The 27,306-nt window shown below is 41.9% G+C and overlaps 1 protein-coding gene across 6 annotated transcripts in view; it reads left to right on the plus strand.

The window, feature by feature from the left end:
- WDFY4 (WDFY family member 4) overlaps nt 1-27,206 on the plus strand; it is a 155,905-nt gene extending 128,699 nt beyond the window's left edge. For 4 of the 6 annotated variants that reach the window (XM_054205511.1, XM_054205514.1, XM_054205515.1 and 1 more), the window contains 9 exons: nt 5,288-5,500; nt 6,042-6,189; nt 7,056-7,213; nt 8,882-9,040; nt 12,948-13,127; nt 15,942-16,124; nt 16,742-16,841; nt 19,007-19,118; nt 20,186-27,206. In XM_054205511.1, coding sequence (XP_054061486.1) covers nt 5,288-5,500; nt 6,042-6,189; nt 7,056-7,213; nt 8,882-9,040; nt 12,948-13,127; nt 15,942-16,124; nt 16,742-16,841; nt 19,007-19,118; nt 20,186-20,252 — 1,320 coding nt within the window. In that variant the 3' untranslated portion in view covers nt 20,253-27,206. The remainder of the gene's footprint in view (nt 1-5,287; nt 5,501-6,041; nt 6,190-7,055; nt 7,214-8,881; nt 9,041-12,947; nt 13,128-15,941; nt 16,125-16,741; nt 16,842-19,006; nt 19,119-20,185) is intronic. The other 2 variants (XR_008467017.1, XM_054205513.1) reach the window with 2 other exon arrangements.
- Nucleotides 27,207-27,306: the final 100 nt, after the last annotated feature.

A 27,306-nucleotide genomic window follows, 5' to 3' on the forward strand; every position in this document is an offset into this window, starting at 1 on the left:
CAGCCACCACAATGCTCCCATTAAGTTAACATTACTTTTATGTCCCTTGCTTTGCACTTCTGTGCTGCATTCAGAGTCTGTCCTTTTTATGATTGTCCATACTACTAAATCTTTTACGTGCTTTTCTTGGGCGTTCCTTTGCATCTTCTTATCATTCTTTCTGATGTCCTGATACGTTGTTTCAAGTTAGTACAGAGACAACTGGAAGGGGACCATCTTCCTTGTCTGGCATTACGTACAAATCTCCTTCCCCACACCCTTATATTTTGAATTTCTGTGTGGTTTAATTCCTCATACCTAAAGTGTCTCTCCTTTCCTTCTTGAGACCCTACACATCTGTCTGATTTACTTGTTCTGGCCTCTTACATCTCTTTCTCCCTGCAGCCACCTGGATGCTGTCAGTAATCTAGTCTTAGTCCCATGTTTGGCAATGCCATTTTTATCCATGTTGGAAAAAAAAAAAATCCTTTATAAGCTGGTCTGTGGGCTGTGAATCCACCCTGAAGAAAATTTTCTTCTATTAAACCAGTTTTAAAAGAACAGGCTACTGGTAGCATGCATCATCTGCATATCTTGCAAGGAATTAATTGTTTAAACATATTCCAAAGACAAGACAGTGATTTGTAGCACCTGCATCCCATGCTGTCTCTGCTGGTTCCTGATGCTGCAAACACTTTGGCTTGTGAATAACTCTGAGTGTGACAGTGAGCCTGTTCAACTCTGGACTCATTCACACATGCTCAGGTTACTCCTGTGAGTGAATGTGGATATCACCTGAGCCTGTGCTTGCCTACTTTTTCGTGCAGTAGTCTTGCCTTTGTTTCTTTTTTAGGATTGTTGAGTATATAGTGAGATATTTCGTTTTTTGGTTTAATTGATTAAGAGCCTCCCTTTAGTGTCTCCTGCGAATTCATGATCTGAACACTTGACTTTAGGCCTGTGTCAGAACAATAATGCAAAAAATATTTAAAAGAAGTTAAATCTCTATCTTGCTACTTTACCTGTTTTGAAATGGATAACTTGTGTATATACTTATTTAAAAAGTTGTTTTCAATCATTTTGAAAATGTGATTGAAAGTAGTCATCTACCACTTTTTGCCCCAGAATCCTGCCTCAATACATAAGAGTTTGTGAATTAATGAGGTTCCAAGTTATGTGGTGTGGAGAATAGCTGCTTACTATTATTAGCAGGTCTCAAGCGTCTCCGTGCCTAGTAGTTTGACTTGGTGGTGTGCTTCCACGCAGTTTAGTAACCTAAGCCAGTACATTGAATTTACAGCATATTCAGGAACTAATCAGTCCCTTTTGTAGAAGCTATGTTAATCTTCTTGTTGTTTTACCTTGTATTTCTGTAGCCGTTACCTGTGTAACTCAGATCACAGCCCAGTATTACTGGTCTGACAAGGGCACAGTGAGTAGACCTGCCTGGGAAAAAAACGTATGGAAGAGTTTTTCACCAGAAAACTAGACAGGTTGAAATGGGAGCATGTCAGTAGTAACAAGAAAATGTCTCAATAAGTCATTTCAACTTTCTGTCTTTGTTATCAAAACATTTCAAAAAGATCTTTTCATTGCAATGCTTATATTAGATATACAGGCTGAACTGAAAATACTTTTGGTGTGATGTAGCTGTTATAGCTAATATAACTTCATTATTAGTAAAATAAAAGGCTGTAATTTTTCCAAATTTAGAATTGGGTGAGCAGGATTTTAATACATGAGAAAATTTGAGGTTAGGCTTTTTGTTCTGACTTGGAAAGAAAACACTGTTCGGTGTCTGAATTTCCCCCAGAACCTAGCTTCTATTTTTCAATCTGACTCTGTCCCCTGCCTGTTTGCAACCCATATGGTCAGTTGGGGTCAATTGTCCCAGCTGTGTCCTCTCCCAGCTTCTTGTGTGCTCCCAGCCTACTTACTGGTGGGGTGGGGCAGGGCGAGAAGCAGAAAAGGCCTTAACTCTGTGTAAGCACTGTTCAGCAGTTAACTTAAACATCCCTGTATTTATCAACGCTATTTTCAGCACAAATTCAAAACATAGCCCCATACTAGCTACTATGAAGAAAATTAACTCTACCCCAGCCAGTACACCAAAATCCTGAGATGCAGAGAGATTAAGAGCCCTGTTCAGACTGCTTAAGCTCCTGTACATACACAGTAATTCGTATTACTGAGTCAGGCATCTCTGAAGCTGCCTAGAGAGTGATTTAGAGGCTCGGAGCTCTAGTCACACTGAAAGGCAGTGGAATGGAAGAGACGCTATGAGGAAGGAGATCCTTCTGTAAGTGTTGTGTGCGCTGCAAGCTTGCTGCTTGAAGTACAGTCCTTGCTAAAGTGAAGAGTTGAGCCTAGGGAGTACCCAGTCCCTTCCCTTTCAGGGAAGCAACTCAGGGCTACTCACTGCAAAGAGGTTTTGGCCACTGGTGTCAAACATGCAACAGTTCCCTGGTGTTTCCCATTGACTCCAATGAAAGCACATAGGTTTGAGGGCTCTCTCTTTCCTTTCCCTGCTCTCTCATGCTCTCTCTGTGACCTTCTAAGGTGCTTAGTCTCTGTTCTCCAGTTTCCCAAACATGGAGAAGACAAACTGTCCTTCCCTCACAGTGATGCTGCAGACAGAAATCCATGGATGCCTGAAAGCTGCTGCAATTTTATGCTGATGATTTTTAAAGAAAAACATTGGGAGTAATGCTGTCTCTCATATTGTGGCTTGTTTGGAGTGTAAAGTATTAAGCTGTGCTCCTTAGTGATTGTGTAATGGTGAGCACTCTGAATACACTTAGATACAATGGGAAACATATGCTTTTCCCTTATATTTTGGAGTGAGGGTGCAATTTGGAGGTGAATCTATCAGTCAGCCCTGCATAGCACGGTTTTGCTGTCATTGCAGAGTGGTCTCAGATTGTGTGAACTAGATCTGTTTTGGACGAAACGAAACCAAAAGCTGCGCTCCACTTGTGCACTCCAGATGCTGGTTGCATTCAGCCTGTGGGAGCAGACTAGATCTAGTTTGAAGTAAAGCCCCCACAGTGCATGTAATGTGGATACTGGGCCCTCTCTACCATCTGTTCTTTTCTACAGATCTGCTCCCAGTAAGCTGCACTATTTGACAACATTGGCACATCTGATAAGCCACACTTTTACAAATTAATTCAAATCTCAAATAGGAGCAGTTTAGCAAATGAAAGATCATCTTTATAGATTTATGTTCTTAATGATTTTCCAGACCTGATCAGGCCTCATGTACAGTCAGTCCAATATTCTCTCTCCAACCATAGCTAGTACTAGACATTACACAGGAGAGTTCAAGAAACCTTGCTGTGGAAAGTAAGTTGATTAGCCTGCCTGGGAAAGTTCTCTAACCCTGCAGTGAAGAGTTCAGAGAAGACAAAAACCCTCATGTTTCAGAATTCAAGATCTCGAAATCATCCACAAGATTGGATGTACTTGTTACTGGTATCATGGTCATTTTTAGGAGGCTTCACAGTGAGTTTGGTGCATTAAACATATCCAGGTCAACACTGTTCTGAGGTTTGTCTATTGCTTTAATGAACATCAGAGCAAAGAATTGTTCCTGACATAAAGCTCTGAGTAGTTCCCTATTTCATGTTTAATAAGTTAGGAATCTAGTCTACTAAAGACATGTATTTACTTCCTCCATAGACCACAAGATCTCCCTCCCTGGCTGGGCTTGTCGTAGTGCTCAGTGAAATACTCTGAGAGGCTGCACAGTTGCAGCTCTGTTAGTTGCTTTGTTTTGCTCTGGCAGTGATGCCAGGCAAAACTTACAGTTTGTAATTCATGGACTAGCTGCTTTTATTAATGAGGATTAGTTCTGAGTCTGTTCAAAGTGTTTTCCTGTTGTTTGCAGGGGACAGATTTTATGCTGTGCTTGTTCTCTGAGCTGCCCTGAGATCATTACAGCTGTGGGCAGGGTCATTTAAACCAGCTGTACTGGGCTAACTGCTCTGTGAAATGAGCCATTGTTCTGGATCCCATTAGTGTGTTTATTTCTGCTGTGCTTTGGGTGGGATGGTCTGCTTGGGAGACCTTTAACTGAGCATCAGGGAGTATTGCACAGTCAAATGAGTTGGAGATAGGAAAGTATTTTTAATAATGCTTAGCACTGCTGCTTGAATCATTGTGCAAGGCTATTTGGGAATGCACAAAAATTTTGTGCGGCAGGTGATGGCAGGGGCAGTAGCACTTAGTGAAGCCTTATGGGAAAGGCTGGCTAACCTGGAGGTGGGCAAAGGTTCAACTCAAACTTGTGTCCACTGCTTATGAACTTGGTGTCTGGGTCTTCCAAGCACAAGTTTTCTGCTACAATTACATTGAGCTTTCTAGAGAGCCCATGTTGGGGTGGATGTATTGCCTTGTAGCATCTCTTACAGTCTTCTCCAGTAGTAATTCTTTCTTCTGGTCCCATTAATCCACACATCTGTCACTATGGGTGGCAAATCTAATCAAAGTTAACCATTTCTCATTTTGAGGAAAAAAGTTCAGACCCCAAGTTTTTCCAGCATAAAGAAATCTGGTGCTGTGACTGTCCCTGCTTAAGCCCTGTGATGGTAGCAAAATGTTTGTTGACCAGACCCAAGCAGGCTTGAAGCTTCTGTCATACAGCTTCCCTACTGTGCCCCAACTCTACTATTGCAAACCCCCTTCCCTGTCTTAGCTTGCAGCACCCCTCGCCATTTCTCTACAAGCTCTACACTCTCTTTGCTGGTTCATGGCATGCAGCCTCTCCTTCTGTATCCTTCAGACGTAATTCAAAGCCAGTAATCTCTTTTTCCAGCCTATGTTTATATGTCTCTCTTCATGATTCATAACTATACAAATAGACTAGTACCTTAATGTACCTGTGTTTGTCTATAGAGCAAAGTGGAGGTACCAAATGCTAACAAATGTTTTACTCATTTAAGCCACCTTGTGTCAGTACCAGTATTGGTGAAGACATGATAGCACAGGCTTTAATGTGTGCTGGAAGTTGGAGGATGTGCCAAGATCTGTGAAGTGCTTGCACTTTGCTTGGTGGAACCTGCTTGTGTTCTTTCTGAGGACATTCCTCCTGGTGTCTGCAAAGTCAAGCATTCTGCACTCTGTCCTTCCTTTTCCTGTGGGGATCCACCCTTCATCTCTGGTCACGTTTTGTGAGGATGATGGTAGTGGAGGAAATGAAAGTGTGAAGATTCACTTGCAGACAATTTAAGTTTCCAGCAGGGGTTGGAAAGTGATAATGCATTTGTAATGGATACACTCTATTGAATTTATTTTCTTTTGGTTTCAGGCACTGGAAAGTGACTATGTCAGTGCACACCTCCATCACTGGATAGATCTGATTTTTGGCCACAAGCAACATGGCTCAGCTGCAGTGGAGGCAGTTAACACCTATCACCCTTATTTCTACGGAGACAAGATGGACCTCAACAACATTAAAGATCCTCTTATTAAGAGCACCATCCTGGGTTTTATCAGCAACTTTGGACAGATACCAAAGCAGGTACCACTTTATCATGAGAGCAGAGAGCATAATTTATTTTGATCTTGTAGTATTTCAACTGGAAAGTAAGAATAGAAACTTAAAACAGAGGCATTTTCTGATTTTAATCTGCTGAAAGATGGGCTATAGACTTCTCCATATTGTGTACTACATCAGTATGCACCCACATTCATGTGTGTGATTCCACTTTGTAATCATGCTGTTCCTGGTGTATGCTGTACAGCTGTGGCATCAAATCTGAGTTCTGCACCTACAGTAGAGTCACACGAGTAACCGCTAGTCTGGGAATGAGTACAGTCAAATAAAGGCAGCTCAAAGTCTCACCTATACTTTTCTCTTTCCTCCTGAACTGCTGAGATTAGCTTCCTATCTCTGTGAGGAAGGGATGTAGTCTGATGAAAATGTAAGAAGGGTAAGATTTTATTTTAATGAAGACATTCATGTATGACAGTCCTAGAGCCTATGATTAAGGATTTAAACACGTCTCTCCTGCATGATTTGGCAAACAGATACATTTTTCAATGCTATTCCTTTGTTCTAGCTCTTCACGAAACCACATCCATCCAGGAATGCCCAAGGGAAAAGTTCATCGGGAAGAGAGACTGTACTGTCACTTCACTCAAGTGGAATTCTTCCTCCTTTTATGAGTAGCCTGCAAAATTTGAAGCTCTCGCCAGTTATAATAAAAGGTGCTGCAAGGGCTGTGTGCCACTCTCTGAGCTAATAAGTGCAGAATTATTGGATGGGTGAATCTGGATTTTCAAGAGCACAAAAATAGTCATGCAGCTTTGTATGACTTGGTACATTTAGGATGCCTTCTGCCAATTGTTATTTGTATACGTGTGCTTTGTGAGTGGTCATGGAAAACACTCAAATACACAGGAGAAATCTTTAAATTTCTATTGTAGAGTTCAAACCAGATTATTTTTTTTATAAGACACTTAAATCTTTTCTCTCTTCTACATTCTGAATATGTTAAATTGAAACATAAAGCTCACTGTTTTCCATTCTCCTTCTTTCTTTTTATATTCAACAGCAAAGTAAATACTGTCTTTATTCACTTCTCTATCTTAAAATCTTTTCTTTTTCTTCATCTTTTTCTTAGTCTGCTACTTTTCTTACCATGAAGAAGCCTGGAAAACTTCAATGTGTCTACTTTTTCATCCCACTGTGGTGTTCTTTGCATCACACACGTGTGGGGACAGTGGGCTCCCACAGCTTGTACTAGAGAGGCTGTTGATGACATGCCCAGCATCCTCCATAGTTCGTGGCATATGGCTGTCTGCCAATGAAAAGGAGCTTAATGACACTGCTGTTAAACCCCCTCCTTTGGAGCACGTCACTCCCTCTGCATGGATTTATGTGGTCCATTGGAGAGTTTCCACTATTCTGTCTGGAATCTCAGTTGAAGAGTGGGTTTATGTCTGTGGTCCTGGCCACAGCACTGAGCCCAGTTGTAGGATTTGCCAGCCTCACCACACAACCTGCGCAAGGAGGAAAGTTAACGTAAGTGCTCTAAACCCAACAGAATTAAGTATGTTCTCTGTCTTGCCAGACTATCCCAAGGGAGCTATTGGGCACATTGTTCATACTGAGAAAGGCATTCTGGCTGTTGAAAAGAATAAAGTTTTGATTCCTCCTCTCTGGAGCAAAACATTCTGCTGGGGATTTGAGGATTTCACCTGCTGCTTTGGCAACTATGGTTCTGAGAAGGTAAATAAGAAAAAGATTAAGCATTCCAGAAATTAATGATATGTTGTGGTCTTTGGGGGTGGCTTGGGCACACATTTCAGAGGCTGTTGGGGAGCTGATTTCAGAGGATACTGTACAGGACTTTCTCACAGTCAAGATTCTTGAGGAATCTCAAGTTGGATATCTCAACAGAATACAAAGTCATTCTACACTGCTAAAAAATGTGGCATTTCTGCTCTAAATTATCTCAAGTTTTCCTTCCAGTGACTGTACTGTCCGCCAAAATGAAGGAGAAACCTCATTTCAGAGATTGTAAGGACAATACAAGGTCTCTTGGCCCCTGATGAGAAATTTCATTGTGCAGAACTTTCTGCTGGAATCAAGATAGGACCATCTGTCAATTCCCCTCTGGCTCCCAAGCTAAGCCTAGTGCATTCATTCAAAATAATAATGTCTTCTAGTCTAGAAAGCTAATACTCTTACTTCTTTGCTGTTAAAAATCAATGGTCTGTGTCATCACATTGCTTGTTAGGGTACTTGACAGATTCAGTTTCTTCCTCTACCACAAACACACTGATTTTTTGATGTATTTGGAATAATGTTATGGCACACAAAGACATCTGAGTTAGCTTGGGTACCAGAATAGCAGAATACATCATTCAGCAAGATACTGGCTTGGGTATCTGTGCAAGCCACATCATTGTTTTTACAGATGTACCCACAGTCAATGTAAGTGAAAAAGCCATGAGATGTATTTTACTTTCTGCTCCCTGTAAAATTACTGGGAGTTTTCTCTATTGATTTCACTTAAAATCAGTGTTTAGCAATTCATAGTCCTGCCATAGGTGTAAAGTATTTGTTTTGTCTCCTCTTCAAAAGTCAGGGTGTCACTGACCCTCTTGCTGTGATTACACAGTCACTGTAAGAAGTAGTTTGGAATCCAACTTGAGTTCTCTCTGGGTCAACAGTGCCTCTGGACATGAGCTTAAAAGAAATTTTTGTCCTCATTGTAAGTAGGTAAAGGTTTGTTCTGTGGTATGTTTTTTGTGACAGTGGCATCCAGGTCCACCAGAATCATTAGCACCATAGTGTTGTCCCCTGTTGTGTGGGAGAGAGCTAATGCAGAATGTGAACAGAAGGATGTTTGCACTGTAACTGCCGCAGTGTGTAATAGACCTGAGCTTGGTTTAGGCCAGCCTGGGGGCTCCTAACAGCGCTGCTGGCACAGAATGGAATTTAGTGCTTTGGCTTTTCAGTCCAAGTAAAAGGAGGGTCTCAGAGCCTGGCAATAACTCTGTTAGCAGTGGCTGTCACAGCCTGGGCTTCGTTTTTAATCTACATTGAATGTTTGCATTTTGTCACTATATGGTGGCAGCATGAGCTTGCTTGAAGTTACCTAGGAAGTCTGTGTCACAAGAAGGATTGGGACTTGGGTCTGCTCAGACATAAGACACTGACCTTTGTCCAGCTTTCTTGTTTGGCCCTTGGAGGATGGCACAGCTGCCTGCAACTACAGCCTGTGCACATACATATTGTGCAGTTGTGCTGTGAGCAGAAAGACTGGTAAAGATAAACTTTGGATTTGAAAAAATGCAGGCTCAGTTCTGAAAGTTGAATCTGCCATTTGGTTTTAATAAATGCATGGTATCACCAGATGAACATTTATCTGAAAGCTGCTTTCTCGTACAGAATGTGACAACATTTGAGTGCATGGCGGACTGGGGAAAGTGCCTCTGTGCTGTGTGTCCTTCAGCAACTACCATAATCACATCTGGAACAAGCTCGGTTGTGTGTGTCTGGGAACTTTCCTTGGTCAAGGACAAAGTGAAATGTCTGAACTTGAGACAGGTGAGTACTGTGGCTCTTTTGTTGTAGAAACATAATGAAAACCAAAGGATTTGTTTCTTTCTCTCAGATGACTGGCAGAGGAAAAACCTTTGCATGAATCAAGAATGCAGAAAAAACCAATAATCACTGGAACCATGCGACAACTTGTTATCAGATCAGGAGCTGATAATATGCCTTATACCCACAGCTTATAGTTATGTATTCTGCTTGTTGGGTTTTTTCCCTTTGGTAGCAATTTGTCCTGGTCTGTCCGGCCAAAACCAAGACACAATTCCAAAGTTTATCATGATCAAAGAAACAGGGAAGATAAGGCATGTGCTGTCCTCACTTGAAGTGCAGCCAACCCTTGGATTATTTTCAAAAAACAATATTACCTGGAGATGGTTATAATTATCTTTGGGCTGTTAGAGCAATGGACAGGATCTCCAAAACACCCTACAAACTTACCAGATGAAGACTCAGATAGGCCAAGTTCTTGATTCTTTTCTCTCGACTGGAATTTGGAGCTTAAAATGTTTATGTTACTCCATGAGGTAGGGATAGATCCAGTAAGAATGATATAGTTTGTGTCCTCGCTGTCTAAAATCCTTTAGTGTTTGTTGTTTTGGAGCTCATTCTGTAGTCATCAGGCAGCTGTCTAAATCCTATTTCATTTATGAAAGTGAATTCTCATGCAGGTTTGTGTGGTTCAGCTGTGGTGAGTTCTCAGCTTTACAAGTAAAGCTAGAGTACACCTCTATCATATCTGAAAGGCAGCATGAGACCCCCCCCCCTTTTCCCTAAGAAAATAAGAGACAAAACTTTCTACTACTTTTAGGCAAACTAATAAAGTGTTTGCTGATCAGCAAAAAGGTCTCTGAATGTTAGAAGCTTCTTGTTTACTCTGAAGGGATATTCAGATGATATTTCAGTGCTTTCCATACCCTAAGCCAAAACATATTTTATTTGTCATTAAATGAAGGGAAAAATTCAGTGTCTGTTGGGATGACAGAGCAGTATTTAGATTTCCATTTATCTGAAATTCTTGTGTGTTTAGATTAAGGGGAAACTGTGCTTAGAGCAGTCCCTTGTCTGAGGTTTATAGTGTTTCCTGGTTGAGAAGAAGCCAGAAATATGAGACAGGATCTTCACTGATGACCTTTTAATTCTGTTGCCTATTATTGCAAACCAGGACATGGATATAGAAATGGAAGAAATAGCAGTAGAGAAAAGCATAAGCAGTAATCTTCATGAACATCAAAATAATACCAGTCAGAGGTTCAGTTTTAGTTTCAGGCAACTGTTTGAAGAGGCTCTCTTATCTCCAGTATAATGTCTTTGTCTTTAACAATCCAAAATTAGCTTTGCTGATGTGTTCCACTGTGATTAATCCGGTATTGCCCAAAGTCCACAAAGTGGCATGAGATCATGCAATGATAAATGCTGTGTTTTTTCACCACTCTTTGCTAGCAGAGGCTTTTTTTTTTTTTTTGATGACTGTCTGGCATAGATGTAAATTTGAACTATGATCCTAAATGTCTTCCAGTGAATTACTTGCTGCTTTCATGTAATTCAGTGTTTCATGGTGACTGCTTTTTCTGCTGAACAAAAAAATTGTATCATCTTTCCTGAGAGAGTAAGCTTTGCTTAAGTAAAGCTGATGTGCTATAAAGTGGATGCTATTCACTTACCAGCTGTCTCATGGGACTGACACATTCTGGTTTGGAATGTAGTAAAGTACAGAAACTATATTTCAGCAGAAAAAGTCATTTTCCCTCTCTAGCAGGGGCTGCTTCCACAGTTTTGTGCAACACTAAAGATTGAGCATAATAGTTTCGGTATCGATCCATGCAACTCACCAGTTCCCTCAGTGTTCATGAGCAGAGCAATCCATGTTATCCAGCCCCCAGAATTTCTGGGCCAAATGAAACACTAGAGTGGGAGAAGCACCTGGGCAAGCCACGTTGTGTCTGCCGCACAGACCTCTCAGGAAGGTGAAGTGTGAAGTGTCTATGTCTGTGTCAACCAGTTAAGTTGGATGGTCAAACCTGGTTTAAGTTTTCAATCACTAAGCATTCCTGCAGTGAAGCTGGTCCTTTTTTGTCTTTTGATATGACTCTAGAGATGGACCTCGCAGTTCTTTCTGCAGATAGGCTGCAGGATATTTCTCATTAAGTGAAAACCTATCAGTCTTTGCAGAACAATGATGAGAAGACGGCAGAGAGCTAAAAGCATGCAACTGTTTTTGCATGAATATGCATTGAGACACTGGTGGATTGAAGCTGAAATTATAACTGGGCTCAGGTCTAGCCCTCTCTTCCACACTCAGCTTGTATTTAAAGCAGTTCACTTCCAGGTAGGATCTTTTGTGGTTTAAAAAAGAAAAAAAGGTTTTATTAAAACTCGTGCAGGAGCTTAGCTTGGCTTGACTTGGCAGTTTGGATGCTGTCACAGCAGGCATGTTTTCTTTCATGCTTTGGAGGAAGGAGAGGAAATTTGTAGCCCTTGAACCTGCCTTGTCCCAGCCCTTTTTGAAGAGGTCTTGTGCAGTTCTTGAGCACAGGCACTGGATTATGCCCAGTTCTTTGTAAAGAGACTATTTTACAGCCAGTTTAAAGCTATTGTTGAGCCTCCTTTTCTGTGCTCAGTTGAGAGTGTTTCTGACCTCTGAAAACCACTGTTGGAGACACTATTTTGTGCCAATATTTTTAGTTGACAGTTCTTGTGAATGGAATAAATCACAAGCTGAAACTCATCCCTTGCAGTTGCAGGTCACCTTCAGTAGTATATAGCCTGCTGCAGCTCGGCTTCTTCACCAGTGGATTAATGTTTGAATACTGTTGTTCCTAGTAACCTTGGCAAGTGGCAGCACGTGTTAGCCAGCAAGAGTTCAGTCTGACAGTCACACACTGGAAAAGAGTATGAGATGTGTTTGCAAAAATCATCTGAGACATGTGGCTCTCCTGCTCCATGCTGAACTGAGACAGACCCTGAAGATGTGCTAATTATGTCATGTAGAGAAAGTCAGCAGGGAATATGCATTTACTGTTAGAACCAACATTAAAACTGGTGGGTCTGATTTTTCACAGTAAGGCAGCTAAAAATTGAGCCCTGGAAGGCTTTTTAGGAAAGCTGTGAAGGACTTTTTCACTGCCCAACAGGCTTTACTGTCATTGGTGGTTATGCAGCAGAAATGTATACTGCTGTCACTTGAGAATGCTGCATTAAACAATTGTCATCAGTATACTTCAATCCATGGCTTCTGTGCTATTAAATTGCCTAAAGTGTAGTCTTTTTTAATGAAACTGTTTAAATAAGGCTAAATTAAACTCGGCACTCCTTGTGTCTCTGGAACCTATAAAACAACAACAAAAAAAGAATGTCGAGTAACGATGAAAGAGAAAGGAATTCCTATACGGTTTTAAAGCAAAATTTCTCTCCAAATGCTGTTTTTCTTCTTAAGTAAAATTGGAAAAATATTAGTGCTTCTTCAGAAAAACAGAAAGACAAGACTGAGAAGGTCACTGAAATACATCCTGGTAAGTTTTATTTCAAAATGGTTTTTAAATATTGAGAAATAGTAATTTCTAAGCATAAGTTTTACTTAAAACTGCATGGACTGAAGTGAAAAATTATGTTTTATTGCTAAGCACAAAGTACTGTCATAGAGTCTGAAATGTATGCTGAGGGCCCTGAGTTTTACTGTGCAACTTGGGGCAAGTCATATAATCTCTTGGAGGCTCAACTTTCCTCAACAAGGGTTCAGGATAAGGATGCTTCTATAAGATCCTTTGGTATTCTCCCCTCATGTTCTCCAAAGAATGACTAAGTTGCTTGTTCTTACTAAGCAAATGACAGTAGGCCTGTGGTTCCCTAGCAAATCAGCCACCCTCTGCTGTAGTTTATTGGTTGCTTTTTCCCCCACCAGGCTTTGTATGGGCACACTCAGGCAGTGACCTGCCTTGCTGCGTCTGTGACCTACAGCATCTTTGTGAGTGGATCTGATGACAGAACCTGCATCATTTGGGACCTGAACAAGCTGATGTACATAAACCAGCTTCCTGCCCACGGGGCAAGCCTCTGTTCTGTTGCCATCAACAATTCAACAGTAAGATCTTCATTTATCATCTTTCCTCTGAGGCATCCATGAACATTTCATGATAATTTAATGGGTGCTCTTCCCAACATAAAAACATCCTGAGAGTCTGATACATTGATTTTTTTCTTTCTACAGAGATTGCTAATAGTGTTCTTAATGATGAGGGGCGAGCACTAACAGCAACATCTTAGGCTGCATGGCTAAGTAGAGGCATCTTTGGATGGGTAGATAGCAGGATTAAACAACTTCTAGTTTACAGAGCATGAAGTATTACCCTAGTAGCTCCTGGATTTGGCTCACCTGTAACCTTATTGCCTCCATTATTTCATTAATTTCTCCTGACACTCATGCAGCTGAGCCAGGTCAACTGAGGCATGTTAGACCTCGCTCTTCTGCCTCAGCTGACAACTACCTTACACCTTTGCAGTGACAATGTTGGCTTTTTGCGTTCCCTTCTACTCTCAGGTGTGGAGGGAGCTCTTGGTAGCAGTGGGTATAAGTCTTTTGTGGTCTGTACCTGGCCAGAATTGCATTCATGTTTATAGGAAATTATTCTGTATTGGATTTTACTGTAAACACTCTGGATGAGAATTCCACCCCCCCCCTCCCCCCCCCCCCAACCTTCTACCTCCCCAAAATATTGTTTGCACATTTGTATTTTTTATCTCTGTTAATATACTAGAGCAGGGCTCCACCTGCTCAGTCAACTTGAGGTTGGATCCAGTACTGGAGCTTGTACCAAGAGAGTCAAAATCAAGTTCATAGCAGTAAGAAACCAGGCAGACATTCTGTACTCTTAGTCTGTGCCAAAAGAGTCATCTCATATCAGAGCTTTGTTAACCATGCAGTCTGATGGTTAGTAATTGAGGGTGGGAATTAAGTGGTCTGTTCAGTGCCAGCTCAGCTCCCAGCCCCAGGGGTCCTGGTTAGTGTAAAATGGCCAGTGCCGTGCATCCAGAAATGGGTGTGTGGGCTGGCACACCCCGAGAGTCCTCTCCTTTCTATGTACCAGCCCACCACTGACAGTAGCCTTTTTAGTTGGTAGCTCCTCTTCTGCAGCTGTCCAAAACCAAGATGGTTTATGCCAGGAAGAGTCTGGTGATTGATCCAAGAGCAGTTCTCCAGCTTGTTGGAGTGCAAATGGTTATACTGATTTTTCATTTAAAGGAGGAAAACCCTTAGGAAAGTATGACTGAAACTTCAAGGGAAAAAAGATGAAGCAGTCCATATGAAAATTAAAAAATTCTTTTTGACATTAGCAGAACAAGACATTTAATTCTGAAATATGTTTTTGCTTAAATTTTGTCAATATGTTTATATATTATAACATGAAGATAAAATCAAAATGTTTCCATTGTGCTAAATTAAATATTTTGATTTACATAACATTACATGTTTAGTAACAAGTATTTTTTTCCTGGAAAATTCAGAATGTTTTGAAGCAACGTTTTAAAGACAATAAATTTCTGAACCACATACTTTTCTGTGAAATAAGAACCCTATACAGAACTTTGTTATGTGCTGCTTGTTTTTTATATTGAATATTTTATGTTTATATGCTTGAGCACCTAGAAGCTCCATTTATAGATCCAAACCTCATGGTGTTTGTATCACGTAGATACAAAATAAAAAGCCTGTCCCAAAAAGTTTATAAGCTAAGAAGGATTGTAAAAGCTCACTGTAACTAATGATTTCAGTTAGTTTTAAATCCCTGGTCTAGAATTGAAAAACACTGTGGATCATTATGAAATGCTTGGACATTATGTACTCTCATACAGATAAGGTAGCTGAAATTTAATCTCTTTAATTATTGGCAAGTCTGTTTCGGATGCACTATCCTTGTTTTATCTTCAGAATTCTGCCCTGGAGTGTGAAGAGCTCTGGCCCCAAACCAGGCATGGGTGAAGTACAGTGTTAGTTGATTTAAACCAGATGCATGCTGCTAATTTAAGGACGTGATGGCCTTTGCCAGAATCAGATGACTTTGCTGATGGTGTTTAATTTAGCTGGTTCTTAGTATGCATCAAGGATAGAAAGGTTAGGTGGCATTTTAATTACTAACTTGATCAACATGCACTTTTGATAAGATCATTTAAAATTGCAGCATTGGCTCTTGGTTCTGTGTTTCTGGCCCCTAAGGATTACCTGTGTATTTGCTCCTTCCAGTGCAGTCTGTGCACAGGTAACTATGCACCTGCATGGAAGGGAGAGGAGAGGTTCAGCTGCAAAGGATGTTTTCTGCATCAGCAGCGCAGCTCACTGAATGCTGAGCTGGTCATTGGTCAGACGCAAAACAGTCTAAAAATGCGATGACATTAAGCTCCCTGTGAGGGGCAGAGGAGGATTGTGAAATCACCAAAGGCTTGGCAGCTAAGCAGGTGAACACCATGTCCTTGTTTAAGAGAATGCTTATTTGTAAAACTTAAAAGAGCACTTACTAGTCCTGGCCCGGAACCTGTGCTAGGCATTGCCTGTGCACAGTCCCTGTCCCTGACAGTAGTTAGGTGAGTTTGTCGGTCTGCTTTCTTACTAAAAGCATGGATTTTCTGGAAAATAGAAAGGGAACACTTAAAGAAATGTTTTCATTTTAAAAAAAGCAAAAAAAACCCCCCTCTTTGTTTCTGCATTATCTTGCTAAATCTGAGATAAAAATGTCAGAATTTCTCACGAGAAAAAAAAGTGTTATTTTTACTTTCTCTGGTTGTCATCATCTGCCCAGAAGCAAAACAAAGGTTCGAGCAACTGTAATTTATAGTCAACACTTAAGAGTTGTGAGGAGGATGACTGTAGGATTTTGAGACATTGCTTCTTGCTTTGTTACAGGGTGATATTATCTCTTGTGCTGGATCTTACCTATATCTGTGGACAGTCAATGGCCAGCTTCTTGCAAGCGTTAACACCAGCTGCAGCCCCGGAAGCCGTATCGTTTGCTGCTGCTTTGCGGAAGTGATGGACTGGGACACACGCAGCATCGTCGTCACAGGAAGCACAGATGGAGTGGTGAGGGTAGGTGGAAGGGGAAGAGGAAAGGGAATCCTAATTCATTGCAGACCAAAGGCAGAATTTTGCATCCTACATGGAGAGACAGAGATATTAGAAGCCCATAACACTTTCTTAACAGGGAAGCACAGCTGAAAATCAGAGTGAAATATTTTCTTCCTATCAGCTTTTATCCTCCTGAATGGAGGAGTCTTTGGCATTCAGGAAGAGTTTTGAAAACGTGCTTTTCATTCTGGTGTGATTTTGAAAGTAAAAATTATATTGCCCATTAGAAATGGGTCTGGTTTCTGAGAGTTCATTCACAGTTCAGTTTATTAAGTCACATTTTCTCAGGAGCAGGAATTCACTGCTGATTCTGCCCACAGTCTGGTGGGAGAGCTTCCTGGGTTACTGGGATCCTTGTTAGTGTGTCAGCCCTGCAACCCCACCAGCTCCCTGCATACATTTCTCCAGCATGATGCCCTCCAGTACAGTAGCAGAGGGAGAGACGACACTGTAGAATCCTCTTTCTGGTGTTAGAAGTCCAATTTCCACCTCTTGCTGGGAAGCAGACATCCATATCTCTCTCTTGTTGTTTTGTTATAATCCATGCTTTCTCCATTTTTGCCTCCTTGCTGGCACAGCTGTGGAAGACTGACTACACCAATACCCCAGGCCAAGCTGCTGGACTGAGACTTCAGGGAGGCATGATGGAAGAACCTGGCAACATGGGTATGGCCGCAGGTTGGGCTGTGAACTGCAGTGTGACAGTCCTGCAGACTTTGTTTGGTTGTGAGGAAGGAGAGGGTGTGTGAATGGGAGATGGTGCAGGTGACTGCTACAGTGTACTCTAACCAGCAGCAAAGTAGTGGGTAGCCACCTTAGAGACAGAGAGCAGCCCTGAGCCACCAGTCTCATGTGCACATCCTGCCTGGATGAAGCTGAAAGCTTCTTCATAGGCTCTGTCACGTGTTCTGTCAAGCTTGATAGACCACCTTTCTGCATAAGCCTATGAAAGTAATGAACTACACTGGCTTCAGAAAGCTCATTCCCTTGGTACTTTTGCTGATGGCCTGTACTAAGGTATCTTCGTAAAATGTCAGAGTGGGTAGTGCCAGATCCTGCACTGGGATGGAACAGGAAAGTTTGTCGTCTTTTCCACCTTAAATGAGGTCAGAGGCCCTTCAAACTAGTGGGAGGCCAGCAGCAGGCCCTAGTGCATGGAGCTGTTTATTCAAGGCCGTGCCAAGCTGAAGCTGATACCCTGGAGTTCTCCCAGAGCTGAGGTTAATAAGATGATGGGGCTACAGTGCTGACTGGTATTAAAAACAACTCAAGCTCGCTCGTTCTAACAAATACAGGAGCTGAAACCTGCCAGAGACCCTCAAAGGCACGTCCTAAATAGCACAGCTTGGTTCTCTTTGCAGCACATTTCATAAGAGAAAGGAATTGTGGTGTTAGTATGTATAATTTATACCACTTATTTGCTGTGGTCCTCATTACACGCATTCTCTATTACTTCAATTTTATGCACACAATTTGCATAAATATAGAGCTATAGATGTAACATCTGCATAAAAAGATATTATACAGTAATTGGCCATTACCACTGAGATCTTCAGAAGTGCTGTTCATGGAACTTGGCATCTACATTACTTAGATTGCTTTCTGAAAACATTTATACATACGGAGCCATATTGGAAATGCCAAAGTGGATGCCCATCATACCTTTTGTCATGTCTCAGAGTAGCTAGAGACAGACACTTCTAGGGAAGGTGCAAGAACACCAGAGATGCCAGATGTGAGACAGTCTGGCTCTGGTAGCTATATATTTGGTTTTATTGTGGTCTTTAATCAGAGATTGCTGTAAGTCAAAGCAAAAGACTTAGCATTGCTTCCAAAATCCTTTTAGTATTCTGTAGTCATTTTGCTGGCTCTTTTTACATGTAGAAATGTCCAATTTGTTTTAAGAATTTCCTAAGTTTTTGTCTGTAACTTCCTGTGGCAGATATTTTCATGTCCTATTTACTCAGATACAATTGCATAGGAATGCGTTGGAATGAACTGAGAACTTAGCTGTTTTTAAAATTTATATCTTAAATAGTTTTCTAAATGAGGACTTAAAAGCTACCCATGGGAGCATAACAGAATACTCCTTTTTCAGGGAGGATCATAGAAGACATGCACTGACCCCAGGCATCTGGTGATGCATATAGACACACGCACCTGTTTGCACATGAGCATAAGGATGCACATTCTTTATTAAAGAGTTGAGAGGTGTAATCAAAGCAGTTACATGCTCCCTTAAACTTATTCAGATGACTTCAGGATTATTTTAAATGGCCAAATATTCCCACATCTCATTCTATGCATTAAAGAAAATAAAATTAATACAAAACACAGTCATTGAAAAGACCAAAGTAACTATGATTGAGTTATGTTGTTAGGGGTGTGTGTATGCGTGTGTGTATGTGAAATGTTCTCAGCATTTAATTATTGGTTCTGTTATGAGCAGATTTAGATAAGTTGATAATACCAGGGCTTTATGTAATTTCTTTTTACTAGGCAATTATGGGCTGTATTATATCCTGGCAGCAAGGTATTGTGGGGCATCTTATTAAGCATAGAGCCAGTGAAAACTGATGAACAATTTTGCTGAACTAGGCATGCAATTTAGAAAGCAATAATACACAAATCCAATTTAGCACACAATTGATACAGCCGCACGTCAGCACATGTAACTATCATAGCCACAAATTAAATTGGGATGGGCCTATTTTGCAACAGCACAGGCTGAGATTAAATATATTTATTCTCAACTTAACAACTTGCTGACCGTAAATAATAACAATCCCATCCATGCTGCCCCCAGACACTTTCTAAATACTTATTTTTAAACCACACAACAGGTAACAAGTGTGGAAAACATCTTGTTCTCTGTCGGGAACTGAATCCCAGCCTTGCCTTGACTGGAAAACCAAGTAAGACCAGCCCAGCAGTGACAGCACTGGCTCTATCCAGGTACCGTCCTGCCCGTTGCATTGCGGCCGGTGTGCGGCAGAGGGCACAGCGCCCGCCCCGGGGTCTCTATCGCTTTGCCCTAAATCGGCGGGTTTTTTATTTTATCCTGAACTTTGTATTATTACTGGTGGTTTGGGTTTTGTTGTTGTTGGATTTTTTGTGTTGTTGTGTTTTAAATCTCAGTCAAATCACTCTCTTAGCCAAATGCAGTTACTTTGGCAGCTGGCTTGGCTAACTGTATTAAGTGAAGGATTTTGGACAGATAGGAGACAACCCAGGAGAAACAGCAGCTTTCGGCCAGAATAGATCAGTAGCTGCTCCACTGTCTCTACACTATAGAAAAACCACTATACTAGGAGCTGTTCGAGATACAATGTAAACAGGAAGCTTTTGCCCAGCTTTGTTGTTAAACTCTACTCAGTTTGCACAGCCAGCAGTATTTTAGTTTACTCAAACCCTTCCTGGAGTTTCATCTGGCTGTAATATTTGTTGTTGTCTCCTACTCCAGGAAGTTATGATGTACTGTAAAACTGTTGGTCTCTTTCTCTCAAAAAGTGTTGGCATTTTGATAGTTGCTAAAATGTTTCCTATATTCTGCAAACTCAGATTTAGAGCACTTAGTGACTGTGATGTTTATATGCATTGAAAGTGGGTAAGTCTGGAGGGAGGGTCATTTTCGTTAGTGTTGGTGACACTACATGAAGGAGAGATTTCAGTGGCTGAAGCCATGACATTATGTGCTAACAAGTCTGAATTCTGAATCTAGCCAGCAGATTATTTAACATTCATAGAGCCTCAAAGAAGGTTAAGAGCTTGTGATCTGGCTAGATTGTCTACAGCTAACCCACTGAACTCCAGGAAAGTTTGGATTCAGCTCTGACTTCAGTCTTTGAAGTACAAATCTTTGTCTATTTTATACCATTGTTCTTCAAATTTAATGTTAAAGATAACCTACTCCCCTGGAATGTTGCATCCTCCTAATTGCTACACGCACAGGAGAAAGCCTTGATCGTATTCGCATCTTGTTCTTGAACATTTTTCTCTCTTTTTTTTTTTTCTTTCTCAAGAAATTCCTCCAAGCTCCTCGTTGGTGATGACTGGGGAAGAGTCTGCTGCTGGTCTGTGGATGGGTAGGAAGAAATAGCCAAGAACTCTTGTTTTTTCAGCATTTTGGATAGACAGAAAATTACCCTTCAGAACATGAAAAAATTAAAGAAACTGGAAACTTATGGCTGGGGAGTGAATCTCAAATAAGTTGTTGGACTGACCCTGCAATCAAGTCTGATTGTAATTAGAGAATGGACTCTGAAGTTGTGAGAAAGACACTGACAGACATGCACATAGACAATGAGACTTTGCAGTATTTGTCCTAGGAAAACTTTTCTGTTTCAAATGTTATTTTAGATACTGAATTTGACATAATACATTGAATTTCACAAATAATAGCTAGCAAATAAAACTGCCTTGATTATGCCAGAGAGCAATGTAGCTTAATAAAATTAACATATTCTAATTTTAATACCATGAGATGAGAAAATACTGAAGCTTCAAACAGATGTTGAGTTTGTTGCAGTATCTTTGTTCTACTAACATACATCTATGTTAATATCTCCATTCCTACTCTTCCTCTTTCCCTGAATCTGCATGAAAAGGTATGCATGCCTTCTGAAATGCTATTTTATTTGCAGAGTGAAGGTAGGAATTCTCAGGTTGGCAGTGGTGCCTTTATCCAGCCCCACTGTGAACATGTGTTATGGTGCAATCTTTAGTTTCTTAATCTCTGATTTATTTTTTTTTTTTTTTACATAGTGAGCAAGGCAGGCAAAATGCATGGAATGGGTGAGGATGAAGATCTGACACAGCTGGTCAACATATTCTTTCATTCTTCTCCTTCACTGCCGCCTTTCCTAGCCTTGTCCCGATGTTCTCTGGAATATCAGTATATGCGATGTACTTCAGGATTTATATTCACCATCACCCTGCATGGTAGAAGTGGGTATTTCTCGTATAAGAAGGCTGAGGCCATAGTGTAGTCAAGTGCCATTTGTGTCCCTAGTGGAGATGGAGGAAGTGTGAAAAATTAAGCTCCTTAACATTTTATGAGAATTTGAAGGAGCTAAACTGATAACTCCCTCTCTCCCCTGCCCCTCCTTGACCTGGTAAAGAAATTGAGTACCTTATCTTACACACAAGAGGGATGAGTAGCCACTCAGGCAAAGCAGCTTCCTGAATACCGCAGACTGGGTCAGGGCATAGCCAGGAAGAACATGAAGGACATTATTGCCGTGAAGGGCCTTGTGTTCATACCACCAAACGCCCCTGAACAGACAGAGCCAGGAGAGTTCCTTGATTTCCACTGCACTGGGACTGGTTAGCACTGCAGGAGTGAAGCCCTGGATGTGCTGCACTGGACAGCCAGAGACTGAGGATTGTGAGGAGCTGCTATATCTTGGTACTAAAGACATGCCAGCATCATTGGGAAGAATCTGCAGTAGAAGACAGGTTTTTACCCGTCTTCCTCTAACTGCACCTTCAACTGTTTTCTTCCTGTAGGGCACTGCTTTGTTCATGACTCTTCCTTTGAAGAGTTTTGTTGCTGAATGAGCAAGACTTCCTATAGCAAACCAACTTCCTTCCTTAGAGTGCTGAGACATGACCCGCGCCCCAGCCCACCGCGCGGCTCTGTCTAACCTCCACAGTGAGTGAGGTAATTGCCTGTGGAAAATGTAGTAATTAGAGGTTAGCTCATGATGCAGACATACAAGGAAAGCTGCATTGTGTCTACACAGGTGACCTGGCTGATTAGCCTTTTTAAACTCCAAGAGTGTGACTTGATGACTCAAATACTATTCTTTCTCTGCTCAGTGAAACGTACACTGAAAACAGGCCAAAACATACCAATGTTTTTGTAATCAAAGTAACCTTGTGAAGCAAAGGCGGACCATGCCCATCTTTCCTTTTCCTGAGGACCAGAGAAAGATCAATTGTCATTGAATTCAACAAATTAAGCACACTACTTCTTTCCTCTGCACATTCCTTAAAAGTAAGTTGTGATTTGGATACATGGACAGTAAGACTTGAACTCCTGTCAACTGTGAATACAGCTTTACCGAACCACGACAAAGGTGATTAAGAGCCATGAAAGCCTACCTAGTTGTCATCTTGGTAGCATGCTAATTGTGTCTCTTCCTTTAGCCTTTTCGTGCAGCCTGTCTTTGCCAATGGCAGATACTCCCTTTCCTAGAGCTGGGACTGGCACCTTTGTAACCTGGACTTTGGCACTAATGGCTCCGGTGCTCTAGACATCAACCTGACTTAGTTTGGTATGTGAAGAGGGCCAGCTTTAGGCTAGCCATGCATGGATTTGACGGGCTCATCTCCTTGTGCGTAATGTCAGTTCTCTTACATCTTCAGGAGAAGGACAAGGTGCATCAGCTGTTGTTTTTGATCACAGAGAACAAATCCAGAGTGCCCATGTGTGAATGGAAGTCAGCAGGTTAAGAATTAATGTCTTCCTGTATTGAGCTTGTTCTAATGTTCAGGGAATTGTAATTTGGGAGAATATAAAAGGCAATTGGATAAAAATGGGTTGCAATTTCCTCCTGGTGAAAATTCTGATTAGGAATGATTTGCTGTAGAGCAGTGGTTGCTTGAGAAAGTTTTGGTTTCTTCTCTAGCTCTAGAGGATTTTTCCCCAGGGTTGTAAGTCATGGAAAGAAGTGCATACTGTGAGTTCCAAAAGCACCACTCTTTGCAGAGTTAAGGCACAAATGTAAGCCTGTTGCAGTCATCAAATTTCCTAGGTCTGATGCAGCCAGTGTCTGTGATAGTGGTAGAATGCTACCTGGTCATTTTTCTGCAGGCAAGTCTCTGTGACTTTCTGCTAGAAATTCATAATATGTGGTTGAAACAATTAGCTGTGATACCAACCCTCTTACAAGCACCTACTTTTATATCCATATTGGTCTCCTGTTTATTTGGTAAATGAAGAATGTCCATGAAATTCTGTCAGCTCTAGATGGGGAGGTAGCTTTCACTGACACATAGACATAGTGCTAGCTGAGGGACAGTAGTGGTGCCTCCTTGGTGGTTATCCTGGTGTGATACTGATTCTCTAATGGCTGCATGGGATGTGGGGGTAGCAGATCTAGAATATGCTTGAAAAATTAAGCAAGTAGAGCAATTCCATAGCAAATACTTTCAGCATAACTCCATTGTTACTGTAAGTGGCACAGTGTGAACATCACCAGAGCATTGTAATTATCTCAGAACGAAATTTTGCAAGGGGTGAGTAGCTCAGGGTGAGAATTACCCTTAGAAGAAATCCAATCCCATTAGGATAAGAAATGCAGAAATAAGGCACAGTCTTAACCCTGACCCATAGGGAAACTAAGAGGAGAAATGTAGAACAGTACAACCTTTATGTGACTTTAAAAATCAGTTTAATCGAGGACCATAAACCCTAAATCTTAATCACACTTATTTGGTTATTGCTCAGACCATCTTGCTTCCTTTTTCGGCAATAGAAGTCTTATAAATGTTACAGTGAGCATTAAATACTGTCTGATTTCTGTAGCTTTCCGTTAGCTAATAAACGCTAGCGAAGCAATATTTGCAGAGCTGCCTGTGCACTGCAGGACCTTTTAGTCCTTAAAAAAGAATTTTTCTCAAACCTTTTTTGAGAAATCCATGCAAACTAATCTGTAACTCCCATGGGAAAGTTTCCTTGTGGTTGTCACCACATGCTACTGTTCCCAAGTCCTTTTCATACAGGTATCTCAAAGCTTGTTACAGGAGGGTATAGGTAAGAAGATCATCTCATTCAGGATCACCTATGGCTGTCACAAGGGAAGCTATCTGAGAGCCATATGAGCTAAAATAATTTGCAGGAATATGCTCCATTCTGCATGAAAATGCAGCCTGTCATGCTTGTGTCACATCTTTTGGGAGCAACATCCCAGGGAAGTCGAAAAAGAAGCCCAGAAAAGCTCTGGACCTGATCCCAGCTCTCTTGTCTCCTCCTCCTTGGTACGAAGCACCTCTGAGCCAGGTAGCTGGAGTGATTTGTTTGCTTCTGGTCACACACATCACTTAGGGATGAGACTAGTTGTTGCATTACTGGTGTCACTCTTCAGACATATGCATAGCAATTACTGTCATTGAAGTCAGCCAGGCTGATGGAGCAGTGCAAGAGGGAACAGGGCTGGTGGAGGAATGCCAGCCTTCCCTGTGCTTTTTGCCTTACAGACAGGTTGTCATCAGAGCTCTTCCCAAGCGTCAGGAGGCTCCTGGAAATTTGCCGCATGAAGTTTTTAAAAGGGAACCCTCTTGTTCCCTGAGCTGGAGTTAAATGTTTTATGGAAACCTGGTTTCCAGAACTAGGCAGCCTTCAGCAGTACATTGGGATCTTGGTGACCACTAGTAATATTTGCTGTAATGATTACTGAGCAAATGTAGGCCTTGTGATGGGGACAACTGCACCTGTGTTCAGTGATCATTCAATGTGTTTCATGCTCAAGTGTTGCAACCCTATGCATTTGGAGGGTTGGTTGGTGTAGGGCAGTCACTGAGGGAGCAACGGTGAGTGTGCTGGCTGGGTGGCTGGAGCTGAGGATGTCAGGTGAGTTCTGTGGTGGAAAGAACCTTGTGAGCTCTTACTGATAGGGGAGAAGCTGTCTCTGGGTGGGTGACTGCAACAACAGCATGGGAACTTTTCCTGTTTCAGGTCAGAAACTGTTGTCTTGTTCAGCTTGGGCAGGAGGCTCTAGGGACTTCGCTTCTCCTTCATACAGCTGTTCCCTGTCCAGGAGGGACAACAAAGAGTCATGCTTCTACAGCTACACCAGTTTTGGTGGGATGCTCAGCTCCCATGGCAGGAGCACAGGGATTAAGCCACTGCAATGAACAGTGAGAGCCACTCCTGTACTCAGTGCACTCCCCCCAGTGTCCTGGCTGTGGCAATCCCCAGTGGTAACAAGCTCAATCTCCTCTGCCAATGTCTATGTCGTTATACCCCCTTATTTTACTGACACCACTGGATTAACCAAAATAAAATGCAGTCAAAGTGTAGTCATTTAAGTGCCCATCTTTGACTGTCACAGTTGCAGAGCACCGGATCTGATAAGCAAGGAAAAGGTGTATCTTTATTGTGAGAGTGGGACCATGCATATTGTAAACAAGGGATTCCAGTAGTGTTATTGAAAGAACGAGAGTTGTTGCCAGATTGAGGTAATTTGGTTGGGAAGGTGAAATCCTGATTTGCTCCAAAGCCTTTGTCTGCCTGGCATGCTGGCTTCTGCCTGTAACCTGACATTTGTTGACTTTGGTTGTGTAAGGACTCAGTTGCCACCTTGATGGATGTAGCAGCCTGTGGTGTTCGTGGTGGGTGTCTGAAGCTCCAGGCAGCTCTTGGCTCTTCAGAGCCCGATTATGAGCTGAATATATACTCTGTGTTTGGGCTGTATATTTACAGGCCCTTCCCTGTGGCAGTGCTGGGACTGTGATAAGTGGGAGGAGGCCCACTAGAAATCTACTCAAGCAGGTCTAATTGTACCAAATAGAACGGCTCAGTAGAGTGGAAAATAGTCCTCATATATCTACCCGAAGAAGATAATGACCTTTTAAATAACAGAAGCAATTTTATTTCAATACTCCAATTACTCTGAACTCTCAAATGTCAAAGTGCCAAGCACTTTCAAAATAACTTAATTTAGACATTTATAGCACTTAGACACTGCTAGTTTCTTATCTAACCTAATTATGGGTTGTACAGGAAATTGCAAAGCATCCCAATTAATGTTATTTTTTATAGTGATACATAGGAATGGCCTTTGCCATTTGCTGTCGTCATGTGCACAGTGATTTACTAATTTTGTCTTTTGAGTTAGTTCCCTGGCAGGACAGAGCTCTTCTATCCCCTGGTTGCTCTTTCAGAGCAAGCAAGGAGGAAGTAGAGGTAGAAGTGAGCATAGCTATGTTTGCCTGAAGGATCTGAAGGGCACGTGTTCCCATGAGAGCAGAGTGCCATTGCAAGGCAGGACCAGTTAAGGCATAGAGGTGCCATATAGAATAATGATGGCTGGCTGTCAACCTTGTTGATCCTCTCCAATCTGGGTACTTAGGCCAGGATTCTCCACTTACTTGTCTCCCACAGGAGTGGTGCAGGGGAATGAGATTTGTAAAGCTGTTTAACTGGCTGCCTGAAAAATGCCTTCACAGATGGTGCTGAGCAGTTTCCCTTCTAGTTCCTGCGCAAAGCAGGCAGCATCAGAGGTGGAAGAAGTGGTGTAGCATCACTGAACAGTGTCCGGTGACTCCTTGTTTGCTTTTATGGTAAGTGGAGGACACATGTCCAGTTACCATGTTTGAAAGTGATAACTGTTGCCCACCCCCATGTGGTTTTTGCTCTGTATATTTTACGTGATGTTCTGGTTCTGTGCTGTGCTCTCCCCTGTGTTGTCAGGAGAGAACTGTTAGCAGTCAGAGAAGTTCCTGGGGGACTCCTCTTTCCTGCGGATAATCCGAAAGGATCAATGGCTAATTTCTCAGAGAAAGACGTGGGGCTGTGGGTAGCTAAGTGTTGTATCTGCCGACAATTGTGCCTAAGACCATGCCAGCCCAGAACAGGAAGGCAAAAGCCCCCAAAGGTGATCTTGTCTCGTGCAGCTCCACGTACAGAGCCCTAATGCACCATTGTATTCTCATTCTCTTCCTTATGGTAAAATATTGCTGCAGACAAGATAAACAGGATTTTTAACATGGCTTAACAACTCAAATTAAATCCAAGACGGAAAGTTTGAGTTTGACTCAACAGCTTGCGTTTAAGAGGGTCACAGGGAACAGGCAGGCAGGGAGGTAAGAAGTCCCTTTCCCCAAAGTTTTTCCCTAGCCAGGACCAGAACCCAAGTGAGCTTGCCTGGGGCCTCTGTACATATGACCTCCTGCTTCCCTGCTCTGAGGTACAAGACAGTCCCAGGTCCTGCACAGGGGTGAGAAATGCAATTGCAGTGACTAGTGGTGCTACGTACTAAAATGAAAACCTGAGCAGTTCTCAGCTTGGAGGCTCAAAAAGGGCTGCCAGAACATTTCTGACTGGGGTGGTTAAAGACTGAAAAGCCTCTTGTGAGGTTTGCAATCCAGCAATTGCAATCCAACAATCCAGCAATGCTGGTGAGGAACAAGAGACATT

The sequence above is a fragment of the Rissa tridactyla genome, chromosome 6, assembly GCF_028500815.1.
Source record: "Rissa tridactyla isolate bRisTri1 chromosome 6, bRisTri1.patW.cur.20221130, whole genome shotgun sequence".
Taxonomy (NCBI): domain Eukaryota; kingdom Metazoa; phylum Chordata; class Aves; order Charadriiformes; family Laridae; genus Rissa; species Rissa tridactyla.